The following is an 18,802-nucleotide window of genomic DNA, read 5'->3' as shown; positions in this document are numbered from 1 at the left end:
GCTCTTCCAATCATCTTTATGCCTTTCAGCTATTGATATGTAGAGGTAAAATAGACCCTATGTTTTAAAATTATCAACATGTTAGTTATGTTCACTATCAAATAATACAATGCAAAATGCTTGTAAACATCAGTAAATTTAAAAAGTCAAAATAGAATTGGTGCTGAACATTTAATGAATCAATTCATATACAGATACACTTTAAAAGGCAGAACACAGTGGTTTGAAGAAGTGGATTTATGGAGGAAGTGCCATTTTGCTTTTATAGCAACAAATACAAGCATAATTCAAGATGTTCCTTTGGAGAGTACTTGGTATCTTTGTCTTGTCTCATACATCCTTGGGGTTATTAATGATGTTCAATTTCAACTCTAGAGATTTAAAGTCTCTTCCCTGGAGAGTACTAAATCTTAAATGCCCTTCCTGCTAATTCATTCAAATAATTTATTTTTGCTATGATAAAATAGTTTTTGTGATTTCAGTGTTCTTAGCACATATTTCAAAGGATGCTAATACTCTAGGAAACTAAATAATGTTGGACACAATTACTCTTATTATAATAAACATTTTTCTTGTAGGCAAAAACTGTTTAAATGCCAATAGTCATATTTAAGTGGGCCAATTATTATTAAAATAAGTGTTGAAGTCAACTATAATGTGATAGTGGTAGCAATTTCCACCATTTTAAAATGGTTTTTAAATGACGCAGATACTCTTCTCCAAATAATTTTACAGAGCAGTTCTCTAGTACTATTTCCTCCCAATAAATGTAGAAAAGACATTAAGACTTCAGGTTGTGAAGTTATCAGTAGGCTGAAAACCAAATTCAACCACTTACGAGCTGTGAAGCACTGGACAAGTTACCCTCTCTAGAGGGTCAGTTTTCTCATCAGTAGATTGAATTGAGTTTATTAATTATTATAATAGTCATTAGTTTTGCTAATTAATTAGTGAAAAAAATGTATCTTAAGAGTTTAGTATCTATACGTGCTCAATAAATGGTAGCTATTTTGGTTGCAACAGAAAAATACTTATGGAAGTAATTTGAATCCATGCTTTACTAGATAGTTTGCCACAATGCAACATATAAGTGTGTAATGATTGGAGCATTATATAAACTGTTATAATTGCCAATCAGTTCATGAATGGGCCATCAATCAAGATAAACTGAAACTACTGCATAGACTATGCTATATTTATAGCTCATTTGGAATGCAAATTCTTAATGAGTTGAACAGGATCCTAAGTTTTGATTGTCGACTTTCTAGTTAGATTTTACAACTTGGAAATCTAGTAAGTGTTAAGCTTTTATAGATGTATGTTTTTCAAATCCTTGACTTGGTTTCTACATTGATTACTTCTTTAGAATTTTCTTTTATGCTCTAAATTTGAAGCAAAAAGGAAAATATATTCTTAGAGAAATAACTTTATATCAGTCTTAGATAATAGAGTAATACGTTACCATTTCCTCCATCAGTTGTTTTTACTCAAACAGCTAGTTTGCACCATCTACATTCTGGATTTTCTGATCCTTAGGGCAAATATAATCTAGTCTTAATGCATGTTTTATTTTTACAAATTAAAATATAAATATAAGTGTTATTCCACTTAAAGGATTTAAAAAGTGCTTAAAAAGGAAGTCAAATCAAAATAAACCTACTGGTGGTCCGCCGTGCTGAAGAAGAGACAGAACTGTTGAGAGAGAAGGAATTCTCATCTCTGTCTCCTGATACACCTCGGCGAGGAGGAAGAATGGAGGAAGGTCTTGGGAGAGAAGAGCGCTTTTCTGGGCTCTTGGTTACTCCATCCTAATTGGAGAAAACAAAAAGGACATCGGGTTCTTGTAACTCTTTAATTTATATGAAGTGATATTGATTTTGCTATTTTCCTCCTGTGCTGATAAATGAATTTCTTTTAATACAAACTACTGGATTTCACATATTTATAAACATTTCTACTTTATAACTTAGAAAGACTGCATATTTGCCTAGATGTTTTATAAAAATATATTATTTTGGAGTTCTAATAACTGAGTGTGAAGTTCAAGTTCTAAATGATAATATTGGTAAAATAAATGTACTCAAGCAATCTTCAGCAAATTACTAATATTATTGAAAAATCTTCATTAGCATGATAATTTATTAATCAGAAAGGACCGAGAGTAGCTCACTGCATGCATAATATTTCTAACAATGACCATTACCATATCTTGTGTGTGAATGTGAAAGGAACTCTTTATAGTTTACATCCTTTTATGATTTGATTCTCACCACAAAACATGATACACATTTTAAAGCTGAAGAAACAAGTTTAATGAGTTCATGTAATTGTTTCAAGACAATTGAGTTGGTAGGTGTCAGAGATGGTATTAAACCCTGATGTATATGATGTTAAGTTTAAATTGTCTATTATATTCTATACAATATAATTTGTTATTATTGTACTATACAATATTATTTCTTATATATTATATATAACAGAATATATTTTGTTTTGTTAGTTTGCATTTGATATTTTACCAGATAATCAAACCATAAATAATAGGTAGCATATCGAGAAAAAGACATATTTTCTACATTTAAAAAATAGGTATACTGTTTATCAAAATTTTAAATTTGTATTTGTTTTTAAAAGGACCTATTGTTTATGTGTCAAACACTTCAGAATGTAAAGTTTTGCTTTCATACATTTCCTGAATTAGGTTCTATAACATAACCTTCTCCCAAATTCTATTTCTTTCTGCACCTTTTATTGACCTGCCGCCTTACCTTGTTCCCTGATTTTGAGTATGGCAAACGGTCTGTGGAGCCTGCTGAGGTGGGCTGTATTAATAAACTGTCAGAAAATGTAGCCCTTTTAGTCGTGCTAGGGCAGGCTGAGCTGTATCTTGGGGACTTTGTGCTACCCTGTAAAGCAGGAATCTTTGACAAGGTAGAATTCTAGCCATGAAAGAAAACAAACAAAAGCACAAAATAAACCAAACTATAAAGTAAAAGGAAGATAAAAAAAAATATAAACGTATAAGAAACTCAAAGTCTTTTTAATAAGAACACATGATAAATGGTTATAATCAATGATAGAGATGTGTACTTAGATGAGATTTTCATTGAACAGCTCTTTTTAGCCAAAACTAACTTAATAATAGTCATAGAAAAATGTCTAAGAAAACCAAATATCACATGTTCTCATTTATAAGTGGGAGCTAAACACTGGGTACACATGGACATAAAGATGGCAACAATAGACACTGGGGACTCCAAAAGTGGGGGAAGGATTGAAAAACTTCCTATTGGGAACTATGTTCACTATTTGGGTGATGGAATCAATATAAGCCCAAACCTCAGCATCACGTAATATACCCTTGTAACAAGCCTGCACATGGACACCCTGATTAAAAATAAAATAAAAAATCTGTTATACAAATAAAACACAAAAATAATGCTAAACCACTTTATTTTCTATTAACCAGGTCTAGAACAGGTATCCATGTTTATTATTTATTATTTGCTCTTCTTTACTTCCAAATGTGATTGTTTATGTTTGGTACGCAGTAGAGACCCACTGGATAATTGCTGAATAAAGGATGAGTGGGTGGATAGATACAAGGACAGAAGAAAGAGTAAATATTGCTTAGATATGAAGGAATTAGCTTTGTGAAATCCTGAGACCAAAGCAAGTCTCTCTCTCTCTTTAAAAATAGAACAAGCCTTAATATAGAAAGAATGTTACAAGTGACTAGCAAAACTCTCTTTTTGCTGGTTTAAAAAATAATGCTGAGTGCTTAAATTTTGTTGTTTAAAAAATGATTCTATACATAGTTCTCTAATTTAAGGATAATGTATATAAAATATTCTTTTTGGATTCTATGTATATAGTCTCTAATTAATTCATAAGTTTTATAATGATAACACATTTGGAAATATCTTTCAATATCCTATCTGCTGGAATTATTCCTTTAATAAACACAGCCTTTAAGGTGTACATACAATCCATATCTTAATCATGTTTCAAGAACTTTAGAACTAGGTATATTTGAAGCCTAATAATGAAAAAAGTATTTTTAAAGATTGAGAATATTTATTTTCAGGTAATCTACATTGACTTCAACAGAAAATTTTCAGAGTTTATATACAATTAGTTCATTTTATAAGTAAAACACATACTGTGGATTAAGTTATACCATAGAACTAATAACATTTTTATGCAAAGACTAGAGTCTGCATGATGTGTTATGATTCTAAAAAGGAAAGTCAGGACTGAAAAGATGGCCAATGAAAATCACGACTTAATTTACAGGTGTTGATAACCCCTGGGGAGACTGTCTGCAAGTGTAATTGGGAAGGATGTATGGCTTTTGGAGAAAGCTATGCCGGCGTTCCATATGTCTCATGGGTGACTGTTAAAAGTATAGATAAGTATGACAAAGCCAAGGAGATTATTATCTTCAAATAATTAATTTGATTTAACTGTTACAGAAATGACAGATAAAACTGAGATTTTTATCTCAAGTTTTAACCTCTGTAGCTACAACAGAGACATAAGTATTTACAGACTGTACAAATCACTTCTTGTTTTACAGACCCAGTATCTTGAGTGGGAAGTGTAATTGGGTCAGCACAAGTCATTCTTTTTTGATTGGTCCTACCCACAAAAGAGTGAATTTCAAAAGTGTGATATAGAAGAGAAAAATAAATTGGATTGCTTGTAGTTAAGAAAGACAACTATTAATGCTAAACAAACAAACAACAGAAAAACTTATCTGAAATGCAGGATTACGGGTGGGTCTGGTTCCTAATAAAGAGCAATTTAAAAAATCATCACAGGCATCCCATAAATATATACACCTAATATGTACCCATAGAAAAAAAATTTTAAGTTAAAAAAAGTGAATCTAAAAGAGCATACAACTACCAAAAAAAATCAGAGAACTGTTCTGATGGATATACTGAATATTAGAGCTAAATCAAACAAAAGTTCCTCGGGGTTTTAGAAAACTTATAGGACAAAGATATGGGATTAGAAAGAAAAAAAGACTAATAAATGAGAAAAAAAGAAAGAATGAAGGGCTAATTTTGCTTCAGAAAGACAAGATGGGCATTTACAAGGAAAAAAGGTTGTTTTGTGTCAGACGATGCCTATGGTTCTGTTCCAAGTGCTGATTCTATCGAGTTACTCAAAGACCAAGGGGCTTAAAAATTTCCTAAAAATGTTCCAAATAATGTCAACCTAAAGGAGGAAAGGTCAGACTTATTTTCTATATCTGCTCCTGAAAACTTCCACCATTCAGTTAATTAAAATAATAATAACTAACAACTATTACCATTTATTAAATGAATTCTATGTTCTAAACATTATACTGCATACTGTTTTATAACATTATTACATTTAATTTTTATAACTAACTCATGATATAGGAATTTTGTCCTCCCCTTTATTTTTAGAAAATTAGGAAATAGGAAGAAAAGGATCATATAACTAATAGATGTTCAAGATTTGAACATGATTTGTTTCATAGCCCTACGGCTAACCACCATACCTCATTAATTTGGAAACAGAAGGTAAAGAGATACAAATCTTGAAATCACAATGTGTTTATAATAAAGCCTAATATTTACCAAAGCAATAAATGAATTCTGTTGCTTGCCATATGTTCAGGAATATATCTGAAACATTTGTATAAAAATCAAGTATCATCTTTTATCAGTGTAAAACCCCTCAGGTTCAAGATCAAAGATTTGCCTGTCATAGGAAATGAATCACTACTTTTCATAATAAATAAAAGTGGAAGTCTAAAATCTTATTGGTTTTTTAGAAGGGTAAACTAAGAATTGTGATTTACATATTATATGTGTTTGCTCAGTCTCAGAATGTTGTTATAAGCTACTAATTAATATCATTCAAATTATTTGTTATAATTTTAGGATTTCATTAGTAGCCTTTTAATTTTTTTCTTTCAATCATAAAGGAGTGAAAATACTTCATGTTGGCTTTGGTCATTAAAATATAGTTAATAATGTAAAAATAAAATTCACAGAAAAAATAGAAAAGATTTATAAACATATGAAGAAGTTAAACACCACTAATACAACCAAAATAAATTTTTAAAATAATAATATATGCCATCTCCATAATTTGGCAAATATACAACAATATAAAATATGTAGTAATAATAATAAATATGAACACTCTCCTTATACAGAATGTATAAGTGGGTAGAACCTTTCCAGAGGGCAATTTGACAATATGCAGCAAAAACTTTAAATATAAACATTTTTCTTGAAACAATAATTTCACTAGTAGAAAATTATCTGAAGGAAATAGCATACAAACTGAACTTAGCCAAAAAGTTCTCTACAGTAATATTGTTAAAATACCAACAAAGAATTCTAAAAATCAAATAATAGGAAATTGATTAAGTATATCATTGCAAAGAAATAAAATGCAGTATCACGTAGTCATTAAAGCTTACAAAATGTTCAACGACATGGAAGTACATTTACTGTTTAATTTAAAAATTGATACACAGTGTTCTCATTTTTGTTGTTAAGCCTATAAATGTATAGAAAAAAATTAGGATTTTACATCAAAATGATAGCTGTGTTTATCTTTATGATAAGGGGATTATAATTGATTTCTACTTCTTTCTGCTTGTGTACAGTGCTTCATTTGGTCATATTTTTATTTTGTAACAAAAACAATGAAAGTGTATTATAAAATAGTTACTGTTGATTATATGGTTTAATTTGATTCTATGAAAAGTAAACTGGACTTCCTTATTTTTGCCATATCATTGTGCTGCTTTCTATGTTCTTGTCTTACTAGTAAGGAAGCAATCCAGCTGTGTCCTCACCAATTACCATCATATGCCATCCCAGAAGACATTCATCCTTCCATGCCTGGATGCCACGGAGAATCTTCTGGGTGAGCGAACTATTTAAAATGACTTTTAAGAGTAAATATCTAAACATTATCAAAAGTTATTCCCATGTTACAGCTAATACCAAAGGAACTTCAAATGAAGAACAAGGAAAAACTTATTTTACTCACAGAGACTTTGTCCTTTGCCTGTTTAAATACACTGGGAGCCAGAGCTGATTCCCCACCTGCTGCTGTTGAAAATAAAAGACAAACAACCCCAAACTTAGTCGCTAAAAACTCATAAATGCAGTTTTAAATACCTGTAGGATATTCTGTTGTGTCAACAGACTAATGCAAAGCAAAAGTTTGCTTATTATGAGACTCAAATTCAATAACTCAAGTAACCGGAATAACAGTAACATAGCATGTGGCTCCAACAGTGTGTGCTAATTAATATAACCCTTTGTCTACCAAAGTGCGAGTAAGCACACCACATAATTTTTCTATTGATTACCAATGTATCTTTGAGTCACTAGTACGTAAGGATAGATCCTTTAGAACAGAAGTTACAGAATAGCAATGTGAATGTTGCAAAATTTGAGGAAAAGAACATTGATTGGTTTCTGGGGTTCACATGATATACAGAAGAGGGTTCATAGAGAGTTCCAAACCCTCTTCTTGCTCTGGAAGCCACTGGCATACCCATAGATATTTCGGTATTTTACATTTCAAACTGTCATGATCAGCCAACCCCTTTCCCTTTGTATCCCTTCATTTCACAATATGAATGACATACTTGTTTGATATGAAAATGCCACATGAGAAGGGAACAAAAATAGTTTGTCAAGAACGGAAAACACGAGAGAAAATTTAAGTTCAGTAAATACAGAACATGTTCTACACATGCACTTCCTGTAGGAAATTATTACCACATCTGTTACTGTTGTTTCTCTTGCTGCTGTTTTATGCTTCTGGTTTCAATTTTAAACTCCATTATCTCTAGCACATTTTGGTTGATGACTTACCTGAGGTGGCTTAGCTCTCATGATTTAAAACAATCCTTTGTGGTTTGGAAAACCATCTATGTTTGAAATTTGGGCTTAGAAGATAAAATAATCAAGCTTGTGTGTTTATTCCTCCTTAATTTGCATTCATAAAACAGAAACCCTCAGAAAAAATATGTATCCTTATAAGCCCTCTCAATAAGTTCCAAAAAGGTATTTTTATGACAGGTACAGTTCTGACACAAACATAATAACTGTCTACAATATGCTTTATGCCATGTAGGACTAGCTAGTGAGATTTTTCAGATTCTAGGACTCACTGTTTTTAAGGAAGCAATAAAAGCGATGCCTTACTTCTATCTCTGTAATATAACTCAAATTCTTGTGACATGTATAGCTTGCTTCAAACCAATGACACCTACATCTGATACATGCTTTCTCCTAAAGTATCTTAACATTAGACCAGAATAAAGGAAAATCTTAATTAGTTCAAAGATTTTAAATTTCTTTCAAAGAATGAATAAAAACACAATTTACTTTAAATGTGGTAAATTGAATACCAATGACATGCAAACACTTTACTAAACCATTTTACATTTTCTCTAAAATTCCACAATCCTGATGACATCTTTCATCTTTTTAGGTAGGTTATAGAGTTTTTATGCTAAATCAAGAGATTCTGCTTGCCCAAGCAATTTTGCTACTAAGTTTAATGAAGCTATTAATTTGCTATTAAGTTTAATGAAGTTCTAAGTTTGATGAAGCTAAAAACCTGAGAAAATGAACTGAGGTGTGTCATGTTAACTCCTAACTCCTAGCTTCAGAGATATTCTTCATCCTGAAGCTTTATCAAGGTGTGCGTATATACAAGCCTTCTATTTTCAAATCCTGCCTTAGATTCTTGTTTTTGAAGGAAAACACATGATACGATTTCTAGATGAAGAACACAAATACAAAATACTTGGAATTTTCAATGGCTAAAATAAAACCATCAATTACTTTGATTTTCTCTTTCTCACAAAGGCTAATGTTCCTCTTAACCTTTAAAACCATCCAAAGATTTATATAGAGGCATTGATGATGTACAATGGAAAGAAAAACATTCTTTTCCGATTTAGCAATCTGTCATTTTGCAGACTACAAGCATGCCACTTAATAAATGCTAAAATAAAATATAGTGTAAGGTAAGATTATCCTAGTATAATTAAACATATAAAATAAATACTTTGCCCTGAAATTTAGAAAAAAGTTGGCATTACAGATATTTGTAGGGGCTTTTATGATGGTTTCCAACTTGTTTCATTACTTTGTTTTACCAGTTTTATAAACTTACGAAAAAATATGTATTTGAGGAAGAGTAATAAGTAGATAGCAGGCCGGGTGCGGTGGCTCATGCCTGTAATCCCAGCACTTTGGGAGGCCGAGGCAGGTGGATCACGAGGTCAGAAGTTCAAAACCAGCCTGGCCTAGATGGTGAAACCCCGTCTCTACTAAAAAAAAAAAAAATTAGCTGGGTGCACACCTGTAATCCCAGCTACTCGGGAGGCTGAGGCAGAAGAACTGCTTGAACCCGGGAGGTGGAGGTTTCAGTGAGCCGAGGTCGTGCCACTGCACTCCAGCCTGGGCAACAGAGTGAGACTCCGTCTCGGAAAAAAAAAAAAAAAAAAAAAAAGTAGGTAGCAAAGTAAAAATAAACCGAAGTTTATTTCTAACAAGTTCCTCCTAAAAGGAAGAGTTTTAGCTTCAAATTTTCGAATACTAAATTATACAGAAAAGTCAAGCAGTTTGGATCCAACATATTTAAGAAATCCCCATGACAAAATGTCAGCTAAGAGATGTAGTTCAGTAGAGTGAAAATCTCGTTAATTTTGGATATGAAGAATAAAATCTGATAAAATTGCCAGAAAATTTTGTTTTCTATCTTCTTTTTTTCAGCAAAAGCAAAGTAATAGTAATTTTGCAAACCACAATTTCACTTTCTGGCTTGCTTTTCATTTTCAGTATCTAAATCACTACACATTCTTGGTGGTTTTCAATAAATTCATCAACATCAGTAACAGATTTGGCAGTATCAATGTAGAAAATAGGACAAATATTTATGGGTTTAAGCATGAGAGAGATAAATAAGCAAAATAATGAGAATGCATACCACAGTTAAATTCATCGCCATCGTCTAACCAAACACACAGAATGAAAATAGGAATCCCCAGAACGTGACACTAGAGCACAATGCCAAGATACAATCACGCACTGTTATGTCTGAGCATGACAAAGAAACAGATGGTCATGACCTTTTCTGTAAGGAGGGGGAAAAAAAGAATAATGATACAAGACACTTAATAGTAAAATTGTTCATGACTGCTGAGATTCTTGGAAGAAAAACAAAATGAAGAAGCTGCTACAGTAATGAGATTTAAAAAAAAAAATACATGTCTATGTTTGCCAGTCACATTGCAGAATTGAACAGTCACCTGTGGTTTTCCGCTTAACACAGGAGAGATGAGTTGGTCTAGTATATTTGATAGCAGGTTTTAAAATGAATTTCCTGGAGGGAGAGTGGGCCTGAACTTCTGTTTTTTTAGCAAGTTCAGCCTTCTTATAAACTGCTATGAATAAGAAAACACAAAAAGCATACCATCAGGAAAAAATAAACATTTGGAGCAAAACCGAACGAGATTTTATAAATAATTAGTTACCACTGTTAGGCAGTTCTTCTGCAAAAAAGTAATAATGAATTACTTCAAAAACATTTTTAAAGAAGTGATTGTTAAATGAACCTTTTTTCCTTCTCACTTCATCTCTGGAGACTGTGCTAGGTTCCTTTTTAGCTACTTTTCTTTCAGGAGTGGAAATTCTGCCTCTCCCGGTTTTAAAAGGCTTTTCTTTTCTATGTTTCTCAAGAGATGATCTCCGAGCTTCCTTTTCAGCTTTCTCCTCTTTAGGAATAGTTTCTAACTGTTCTGTCATGATGCTCCTATCATCATCTGTGGATCAAAGCAAATCATGACAACAACAACAACAGTGAAAACATTAGTAACAAGTGTACAAAATCCTTTGTATATTTAACAAAATGCAAAATAAAGAGATAAAGTATTTTAAAATGTTTAAGTGAAAAAAAATTCCCATAAGGTTATTGTGTTTGAGTTGTGAGAAGAAAATTAAAAATAATAATAATAATAATGCACACCTTGAGTGTCCACCCAGAGGCTGTCAGCGTCCATGATGGAGTCGTCAATGGTGGTCTCATCTTTGTAATCGTCATAGGTTTCTGTCTTATATTCAGAAAGTGCAACCTCTTCTCTCTCAGGGGAAGCTGGAGCCTCTGGGGAACCATCTCTGGGTTCTGCCTGGGCTTCAGCTGCCTCTTCTACTTCAAACTCTTCTTCATCATGAGGAGATGGTCTCCTTTCCACCTCAGGCTGCTCTAGGGCTGCAAAACGCACGCTGTGGGACCCTGACTCCCCTTCATCAGTTGTGGTTTGCACTACAGTGATGAAATCATCCTCGATGGTCACAACAGACTCAATCACTCCTTTGTGTTCACCTGGGCAAGTCTCCACAAATTCCTCCCTGGCACCTGAGACACCCAGGTCAGTTATCTGAAGGGTGTCTGAGCGGAAGAGCAGTTTATCATATTCTCCCTGGGCTTCTATCTCTTCTTCCTCACTCTGAATCTCTGCTGGTTCAGATACGATTGCTTCATGCAATGGCTCTGCAACATCAGAAGGTGTGATGGATATATCTGGGGTCTCTTTGCTTTCTTCTTTTGGCCCCTGAATAAATTCCATCTGGACATCAGCTCTCTCATCTGTGGCTAAATCAGCCTCTGAAACAGCAGGTGGGCAAGGTATTTCCACTGACAATTTGACGGCAATCTCATCTTGAATTAGAGATGATTCTGGAGATGTTTCCTTCTTGCCCTCATCAGCTTTCAAGGACTCCATGGTGAGACTTTCATGCTCACCACTAGATTCATAGGACTCCTCCTTGTCTACAGCCTCCTGGTGCACCAAGTCAGGCTTGGCCACCTTCTCTTTGACTTCTGTCTCACTAACTTTGGTGCCTTCTTTCATGTGGCCAGACTCAACACCCATAAATGCATCTGCCTCCTGCGGTGCTTTGGATGAGGGGGTCATGTCCTGTGTAGCCTCAAGTTTTAGCTCTGTTGCCCTTCCATCATCTATGTTTAGCCCTGAAGCCATCTGTCCAAAGTCACTAATTTTAACATCTAGTTGACCCTGGACAGCAAAATCCAGACCTTGTTCTACTCTTTTGGGTGGTTCTACCTCAGCTATCTCTGGCACTGAACTAAGACCTTTCTCTGCTTTCTCGGAGGATGCATCTGTTGGTATTGACAAATCTTTGGCCAAAGCTTGCTCATAGGTTACTCCTAATCCGAATGTTTCTGCTTCATCACCAGCCTCTTCAGTTTTCTTGGCATGTTCTTTTGAATCAGCATGTTCTTCACTCTTTTCTAGTACAGTATCCAACCTATCATTAGCTTTCTTCTCTTGGTCAAACTCCTTACTCAGTCCTGATTTGTCACCAGAGATATGTGCAGATGCTTCTTTGTCAACACTGAACTCATCTTTGACTCTTCCGGCTGCTGCCAGTTTCACTTCAATCAATGAAAGGTCTGTGGCCAAATCTCTTCGAACTTTATCATCAGTGCCTTCGTAAAAGGAACCACTCTCCCCTGATAAATTCTCACTGTCTTGAACAGGTGATGGCAATGGGACTGTGTATTTATTGAACACACAGTAGCCCAGGTCTTCGAGCTGACTGTCTGTTTTTACAATGACATGGTTTTCATCAGTTACCGGGGGCAAGCCAGTACGACTATCCTCAACCACAGTCTCTGATGGGACTGATTTCCTCCTGGCAACCTCAGCATCTGCACTCACAGAAGCCAATCTTGACCTTGTGCCTGCCAGATCTAGCATTTCAGGCAGGTCAGGTGCCATGACATTACCATTTTTGTAAAAATCTTTGGCTAGGAAAGGAGACTCACATGATGTCTCCACTTGAGTACTTTCTTCTCCAGTAGCTTTTACTTTCTCTATCTGTTCTTCCTCTTTGCTTTCAACAGGGAAGCAAGGGGCTTTCTCCAGTGCAGGTGTGGTGGCTGGAAGGTAATCATCCCCTTCATCCATACTTCCACTAGTGTTGGTTAGAATATCAGAAGCCAGAGGAGAAAGATCGTGTCCCCGACCAAAGTTAAATCCAAGGGCTATGGAATCTAGGCAAGACATCGGCAAATTGATTGACATGCTTCTTTGTTCTATTGCAGACCTACCACCAAGTCCTAAACTCCTGCTAAGGGTCAAATCGTCCTTATTCTTACTGTGGAGGTCCCTTTTCTCTCCATACACTTTTGGATCAATAGTGAACATTCTTTCTTGAGGAGAACTGGGTTCTTCAGGTAAATCTGATGGATAACTCTGTGCGAGAGTGCTGTATCCTGCTTCTTGTGCTGGAGGACTGGGCTGGGATTCTTTTCCTGTTTGAAACTCCTTGTCACCATTTTTATGCATGGGAGACATGGTATCAATAGACTCATGGACACTTTCTCTAGTGTCACTCAGTTCATAGTAATCACTGCCTGGCTCAATGCTTTTTGTTGCTTCTTCTTTCAAGGCAGATGTTTCAAAGTACTTGGACATTCCTGATTTATCTTCATAAAATGGCATATCAAGCTCAGCTGATATTGCAGCTCCAACTCCTTCAATCTTATCTTTGTCATCAACTCTCATTTCAAAAAGTTCCTGAATTGAGCTCTTTTCAATTAATGCAGATGGTTCGGTCATGGCTTTCTCCAGTGTTTTAGAGGTCACGGCTGAATCTGTAACTGCTTGCTCCAAACTTACAGGGAATGAGTCCTGTTTCAACATATCTGTGGTAGGCTCTTGGTCTTTCTGTTCTGAGAAAGTGTGCTCTGTGGAGGTCTGAATTATGCCTGTTTCTTCATCTGTAGGTTTTCGGGGTTTACTCTCCTTTGGCACAGCTTCTTTGTCAGAAATGGTGGTTTTTTCTTCAAGCCTCAGCTCCGGTTCCTTTTCACTAAGTATAGGTTCCTGTCCACTGGGGGTGAAACTATCTTTTTGCTGCACAGTCTCTTGATTTATGGCCTCCTTTTCTTCCTCTAAAACTTTCCCCGTAACATGTTCTTCTACAACTGGAATGTGAGCATCTTTGGGTAAGGTCATTGCCTCTGAGGGTGGTGCTTCTGCCGTTTTGTCAGGTTTATCCTCATGGGGCTCTTCAATTTTAAAACTATCTTTGGCAGTAGCTGGGCCACTGGTTTGTTGCAGAGATTTTTTGTCATCTGGCTGTAAAAAGGCAGGGATGAAGGGCAATGTTTCTGTAACTATTTCATTCTTCATGACATCTAAAGGAAGAGTGAAGCTTCCACCTTGAAAGGGACTTGGCATGGGAGAATCAAATTGTTTCCCTTCCCATTTTGGGATATCATCAAATACGTCTTTTTCCCTCATGGGAGTCAGAGGGCCAGGAGATATTGGAGCAACTAAACCCCACTCATCCTTTTTTGCTTCCGTTGGCATTTCGATGAACCAGTCCTTTTGTTCTTTTGGAGTTGGAGGCTCTTTAGGGAGGTCAATGCCAGGTACTACAAGGCTTGGTTCTGTCTTCTGTTTCATGTCTTCCAGGCTGGCAACAAGAGTGTGCCCAAACAAAGCTGGGGGTGCTTTTTCTTCTTCTGTGCCTTGCATGTCCTTTTTATCAGGGTAAGTTTTAGTTGTCTCTGGCTGAGAAACTAAGGCAGCATGTTTAAGGTCTTCACCAGGCTTACTTTGCTTCTCTGACTCCTTTTCCTTCTTGTCTGAAGGCTCATCTGCAGAGGGAGTCAATTCCTGCTGATCATGGAACTCCATCTTCGAGGCTGTAAGTAAATCTGAAGTAATCGGGTTGATTTTTAAACAAATAATAGGCAAGTGCGTTCAGGAAATAAGCTTAAAATTATATTTTGAAGTGATAAATGAATGGTAGAATAAAAACAAAAATTATGGAACATGCAAGCATGCTACCCATGTAAAAGTCAATATGAAAAGGTCAGGACTGAGATATATGTGTACTATTACTAAAATGAACTTTGGTTGTAAATTAATGTGCAAAGGAATTCTAAGAGCAGTATATTTCTGGATATTCTTTTCTCTTTTTTTCTTTTGTTGGTCTCTCCTAAACATTATGTGATGTGTATTATAGAAGAAACAAATTTATGTGCCTTCTATACATAAAAGTTATAAGCTAATGAATATTGACTAAGCAGCTAATGTTAGGGTACACAAGAATATATAGTAAGAACTAAATATAGATAAGAATTGATTTCTACTGAACATTTTCATTGGTTTTATCATTTAAAAATGAATTGGTAGGCTATAGGCAGAGAGCCAAGTAATACACAATGATATAATGTTAATAGTTGCAGTTAACTTGATCAACAAATGTCAGGGCCAATTCTTTAGGCATCCACAGATTACTGGCATAAATTTTTAGAATTCATCTGAGGGTAAATTTCAGAAATATAAGTAAATACTTGCTATCAATTTTATATGATATGACTTAAGAATTTACAAGCCAGTTTCTATCACATATTTAAAAATTTAAATTCCTAATCATTACTTAGTCTGTACAGTAGATATAAGAAAATCTGAATTACACTGTTGATACTGGGAAGTCATGTGAGTAACAAACTTTTCAAAAGAGTCAACTATTGAAATAACTTTATTTCCATGGTCATGACCTCAATCACTGGAGCATGACCAACTGGTGAAGCATTGGCCAGTATTGGCTTTAAAGGTGCTTCACGGAAATTAGATAACACATTTTTACTTTTATTTATTCTACAATCCAAAAGGTTTTATTGTCCCACTTGTGTTTTAAGGTCAAAAGTATTTTACCGTGGTCATTAGAGCTAAATGTAGTTATCTGGAAAAGATTTGGGGAAAAATAATAAAATTCAACCATCCCTAAAAGAGCAAGTGTATGGATCATCATTACCTTATATACTTATGTGTCCTGTTGTAACAATAGAAAAAAATACTTTATGAACTTCTAATAAAGGTTAGATGAATGAAAACTCAAGAGATATGGGGATGATCAGAAGGGCTGGCTGCCATGGGGAGAAAATGATACGAGAAGCATCAGCAGGAGCTCAAGAAAATCAAACCAGTATTCATTGAAGCATAAAAAATATAGCACATTTTGGTTGCAAACAAAAACGATTCCACCATTTAAGCCTCTATGTGCCAAAATCCAACTGTACGATTTGAAATAAAAGCATATGAATTGCTGTCCCCAAAATAAAAACAAAAATACACATGTATTAGCAATGTGACTGGCAAACATTTGAGATGAGGGGGGCGGGTAAAAAAAATAAAAAAAGAAGCTCACATAGCATCATCAGCCTGGCTGCAAAGCGTATTGTATCATGGCAAAGGAAAACCAGGAATCAGCTGCAGCACTGGAAAACCAGCTGCCACACGGCACTTGCGCAAGCCACACTCTCTGCACATTAAGCCTACAACAGTGGACTTGTTATCGTAAGACCCAGCGATGAAACAGTGAAATAGTGTTGGAAAGGCATCAGGTTGGTAAGCCACTGGAGAGATCATTTGCAACAAAACACATGCAAATCCTGAGAAAGACACACCTTCCCCAGCAGAGGAAGGGGTTTTTACTTCTGGAGACACCTCCTTGACCTCTTTTACACTTTTCTCATGTGGGGCCCTTGCCAGGGCACTCTCTTCGGGAACTATTTGGGCCTCCGCACTAGACTCCATTTGGCCCTTACTGAGGCCCTTGGGTTGGTCTGAGGACTTAGCAGCCCCACACTCTTTCTCAGGAAGAGCAGCAGGTTTCTCTTCCTCAGCCATCCGACTCTCTAGCGTTTCTTCTTCTTAGGGATGAAAAAGATGTTGACATCATGACCACAGAACAATACACGAAACGACAGAAATATTACTAAAGGAACACTTTCAGCTCCATTAGAATGACCTCATGAAGACCTCAGCTGTTTTTTTGGGGTAAACAAATTAATATTCTAATGCAACATACATTATGTACTGGTTGGAAAACTATGATGTATAATCTGCTAATAGTGATGACTTTTAAAGTCTCATTAAAAGGCAATTTATTTTAAAGTTTGAGAGCTGAAAGGGTTGTATTGATTGATTACCCTTATTGGAAACGGCAGTAAGTTGCACGCATGTAGAAAGCTTGCTGGAAATAAGAGATGGTGCTGCCGGATAACAGATGGTTGTGAAAAGATGGATGTACTGATGTACTGAAAAAAAAAAAGCCTTTAAATTTGTTAGACATGTGCTGTTTTTGCCAATGCAGGAAGCCCCTACATAAGAATTCCCAGCTGCTTTATTTAAAATGTGCAAATTTTGCTAAATAAATCTTTGGGAATAAAAAAAGCCTTGCCTCAAAAGAATATCCAACCAACTACCTTAACAGCTTTATCAAAAAGTCCACCAAATTTACTTAAAATATAATTTATTTAGCATTTCCAAGGTAAGGGACTACCTAAGTCAAGTTATGTTAGCTTCACTGCATTGTATGATGTTGCAGAAAATGAACATGTTCAAAAATTAAGTAAAATAAAATATGTTAAAAACAAGGTCAAGGTTAAATTTAAATCTGTTCACAAAAGTCTACGTCTGGGACACGACTATTATCATATTGTTTAACTCCCTGAAATATCAGTAATGTAGTTCATGTATAATTCTCTTTGACACTAAAGAAAAAATATGCACATTAGTAATCAAGTCTTATTTCTGTAATTCAAAACAAAATCACCAAGGAAAGATAACTGAGTGGCAATCAAACAGCCAAAATAACCACCCCCCAAACCATGTATATCACATAAAAAGTTAACATTTAAGATGTAAAGATAAACTTTTAAAGTTCATGAGTTATTGCACTAATTTGTTTCTCATTTACACTTAAAATGTCAGTAAAAATAAGTAAATCCCATTTTGTTACTTAAGGAATTGGAGAGAAATATATGAGCTGTTTTATAGTTTTGTAAATGGAAGATTCTTACGAAATTCTTATGAAATAGTTGTGCATTGTTTAAACGGCCCTGAGGGAAAGACTACAGATACAAGGAAAAGGAATTTCTTTTTTTTTTTTTTAGAAATATTAATATCCTCAGAGAGAAAGAGAGAGAAAAAAATCTACGTTATCTATCTCTTCACATTTAGCACTCATTTTTAGTTTTGTAATTTAATTATGGCATTTTAAGTAGCATTTTAAAAATTTAAATTCTAACTTGTTATTTTAAGAAAATTTTTACAATGCCATAGATTTTGATTACAGTTAAAAGAATTTTAATATAATGCATTATAACGTTACCTTTTTGGATAAAGTCTAATCAAGTTAATTTACATGTTTTCAAATCCATGTAGCTTTTTAGCTTTTCATTTTCTCATTTAGTATAAATCATATTTATTTCCACTACAATTGTTCCTAATTTAAAAACTCACATATTTTAGAAATTTAGTTTAGAAGAACTTCGTTTCACTTAATAGGGGTTATATTTCTTTATCAGAGAGCCTGAGCTATTGGTGTTCTGTTTCCAAAAGGGTCCTTGAAGACGCTTATTATGATGACTGTAGCTGGTGAGCTGTAAGCTTATTCCTTATTGCTTTAGAACTATCTGCTTTCATATTAAATATTGTCCCTTTTGGAAATAAACTCTTCGCCTAAGCAAAAATATATTTAGCTGTATCTTTTTTTTCTTTACCAAAACTACCTAGTTAGAATGAGACATATTGCAGCTCATCACCTACTTATTTTATCCTCACGATAACCAATTCTACACTTGAGTCTCCCAGCTTTATAAGGCTAGAATGACACACGCTTTGAATCATTTCTTTCATTTTAGTCCAGCTCTACTGATGTGGGCCAAGATT

The 18,802-nt window shown here is 34.8% G+C and overlaps 1 protein-coding gene across 23 annotated transcripts in view; it reads right to left on the bottom strand.

Annotated features, from left to right (window-relative positions):
• MAP2 (microtubule associated protein 2) overlaps positions 1-18,802 on the bottom strand; it is a 303,981-nt gene that overhangs the window by 26,682 nt on the left and 258,497 nt on the right. For 3 of the 23 annotated variants that reach the window (XM_055290437.2, XM_055290438.2, XM_055290450.2), the window contains 6 exons: positions 11,050-14,775; positions 10,640-10,846; positions 10,334-10,468; positions 7,048-7,109; positions 2,769-2,939; positions 1,661-1,808 (listed from right to left, as the gene is read on the bottom strand). In XM_055290437.2, the coding sequence (XP_055146412.1) occupies positions 1,661-1,808; positions 2,769-2,939; positions 7,048-7,109; positions 10,334-10,468; positions 10,640-10,846; positions 11,050-14,775 (4,449 nt within the window). Of the gene's footprint in view, positions 1-1,660; positions 1,809-2,768; positions 2,940-7,047; positions 7,110-10,333; positions 10,469-10,639; positions 10,847-11,049; positions 14,776-16,533; positions 16,780-18,802 lie in introns of all 23 variants that reach the window. The other 20 variants (XM_055290441.2, XM_055290448.2, XM_055290446.2 and 17 more) reach the window with 12 other exon arrangements.

Source organism: Symphalangus syndactylus, chromosome 8 (assembly GCF_028878055.3).
Source record: "Symphalangus syndactylus isolate Jambi chromosome 8, NHGRI_mSymSyn1-v2.1_pri, whole genome shotgun sequence".
NCBI lineage: Eukaryota > Metazoa > Chordata > Mammalia > Primates > Hylobatidae > Symphalangus > Symphalangus syndactylus.
This window is presented reverse-complemented; position numbering and strand designations above follow the sequence as displayed.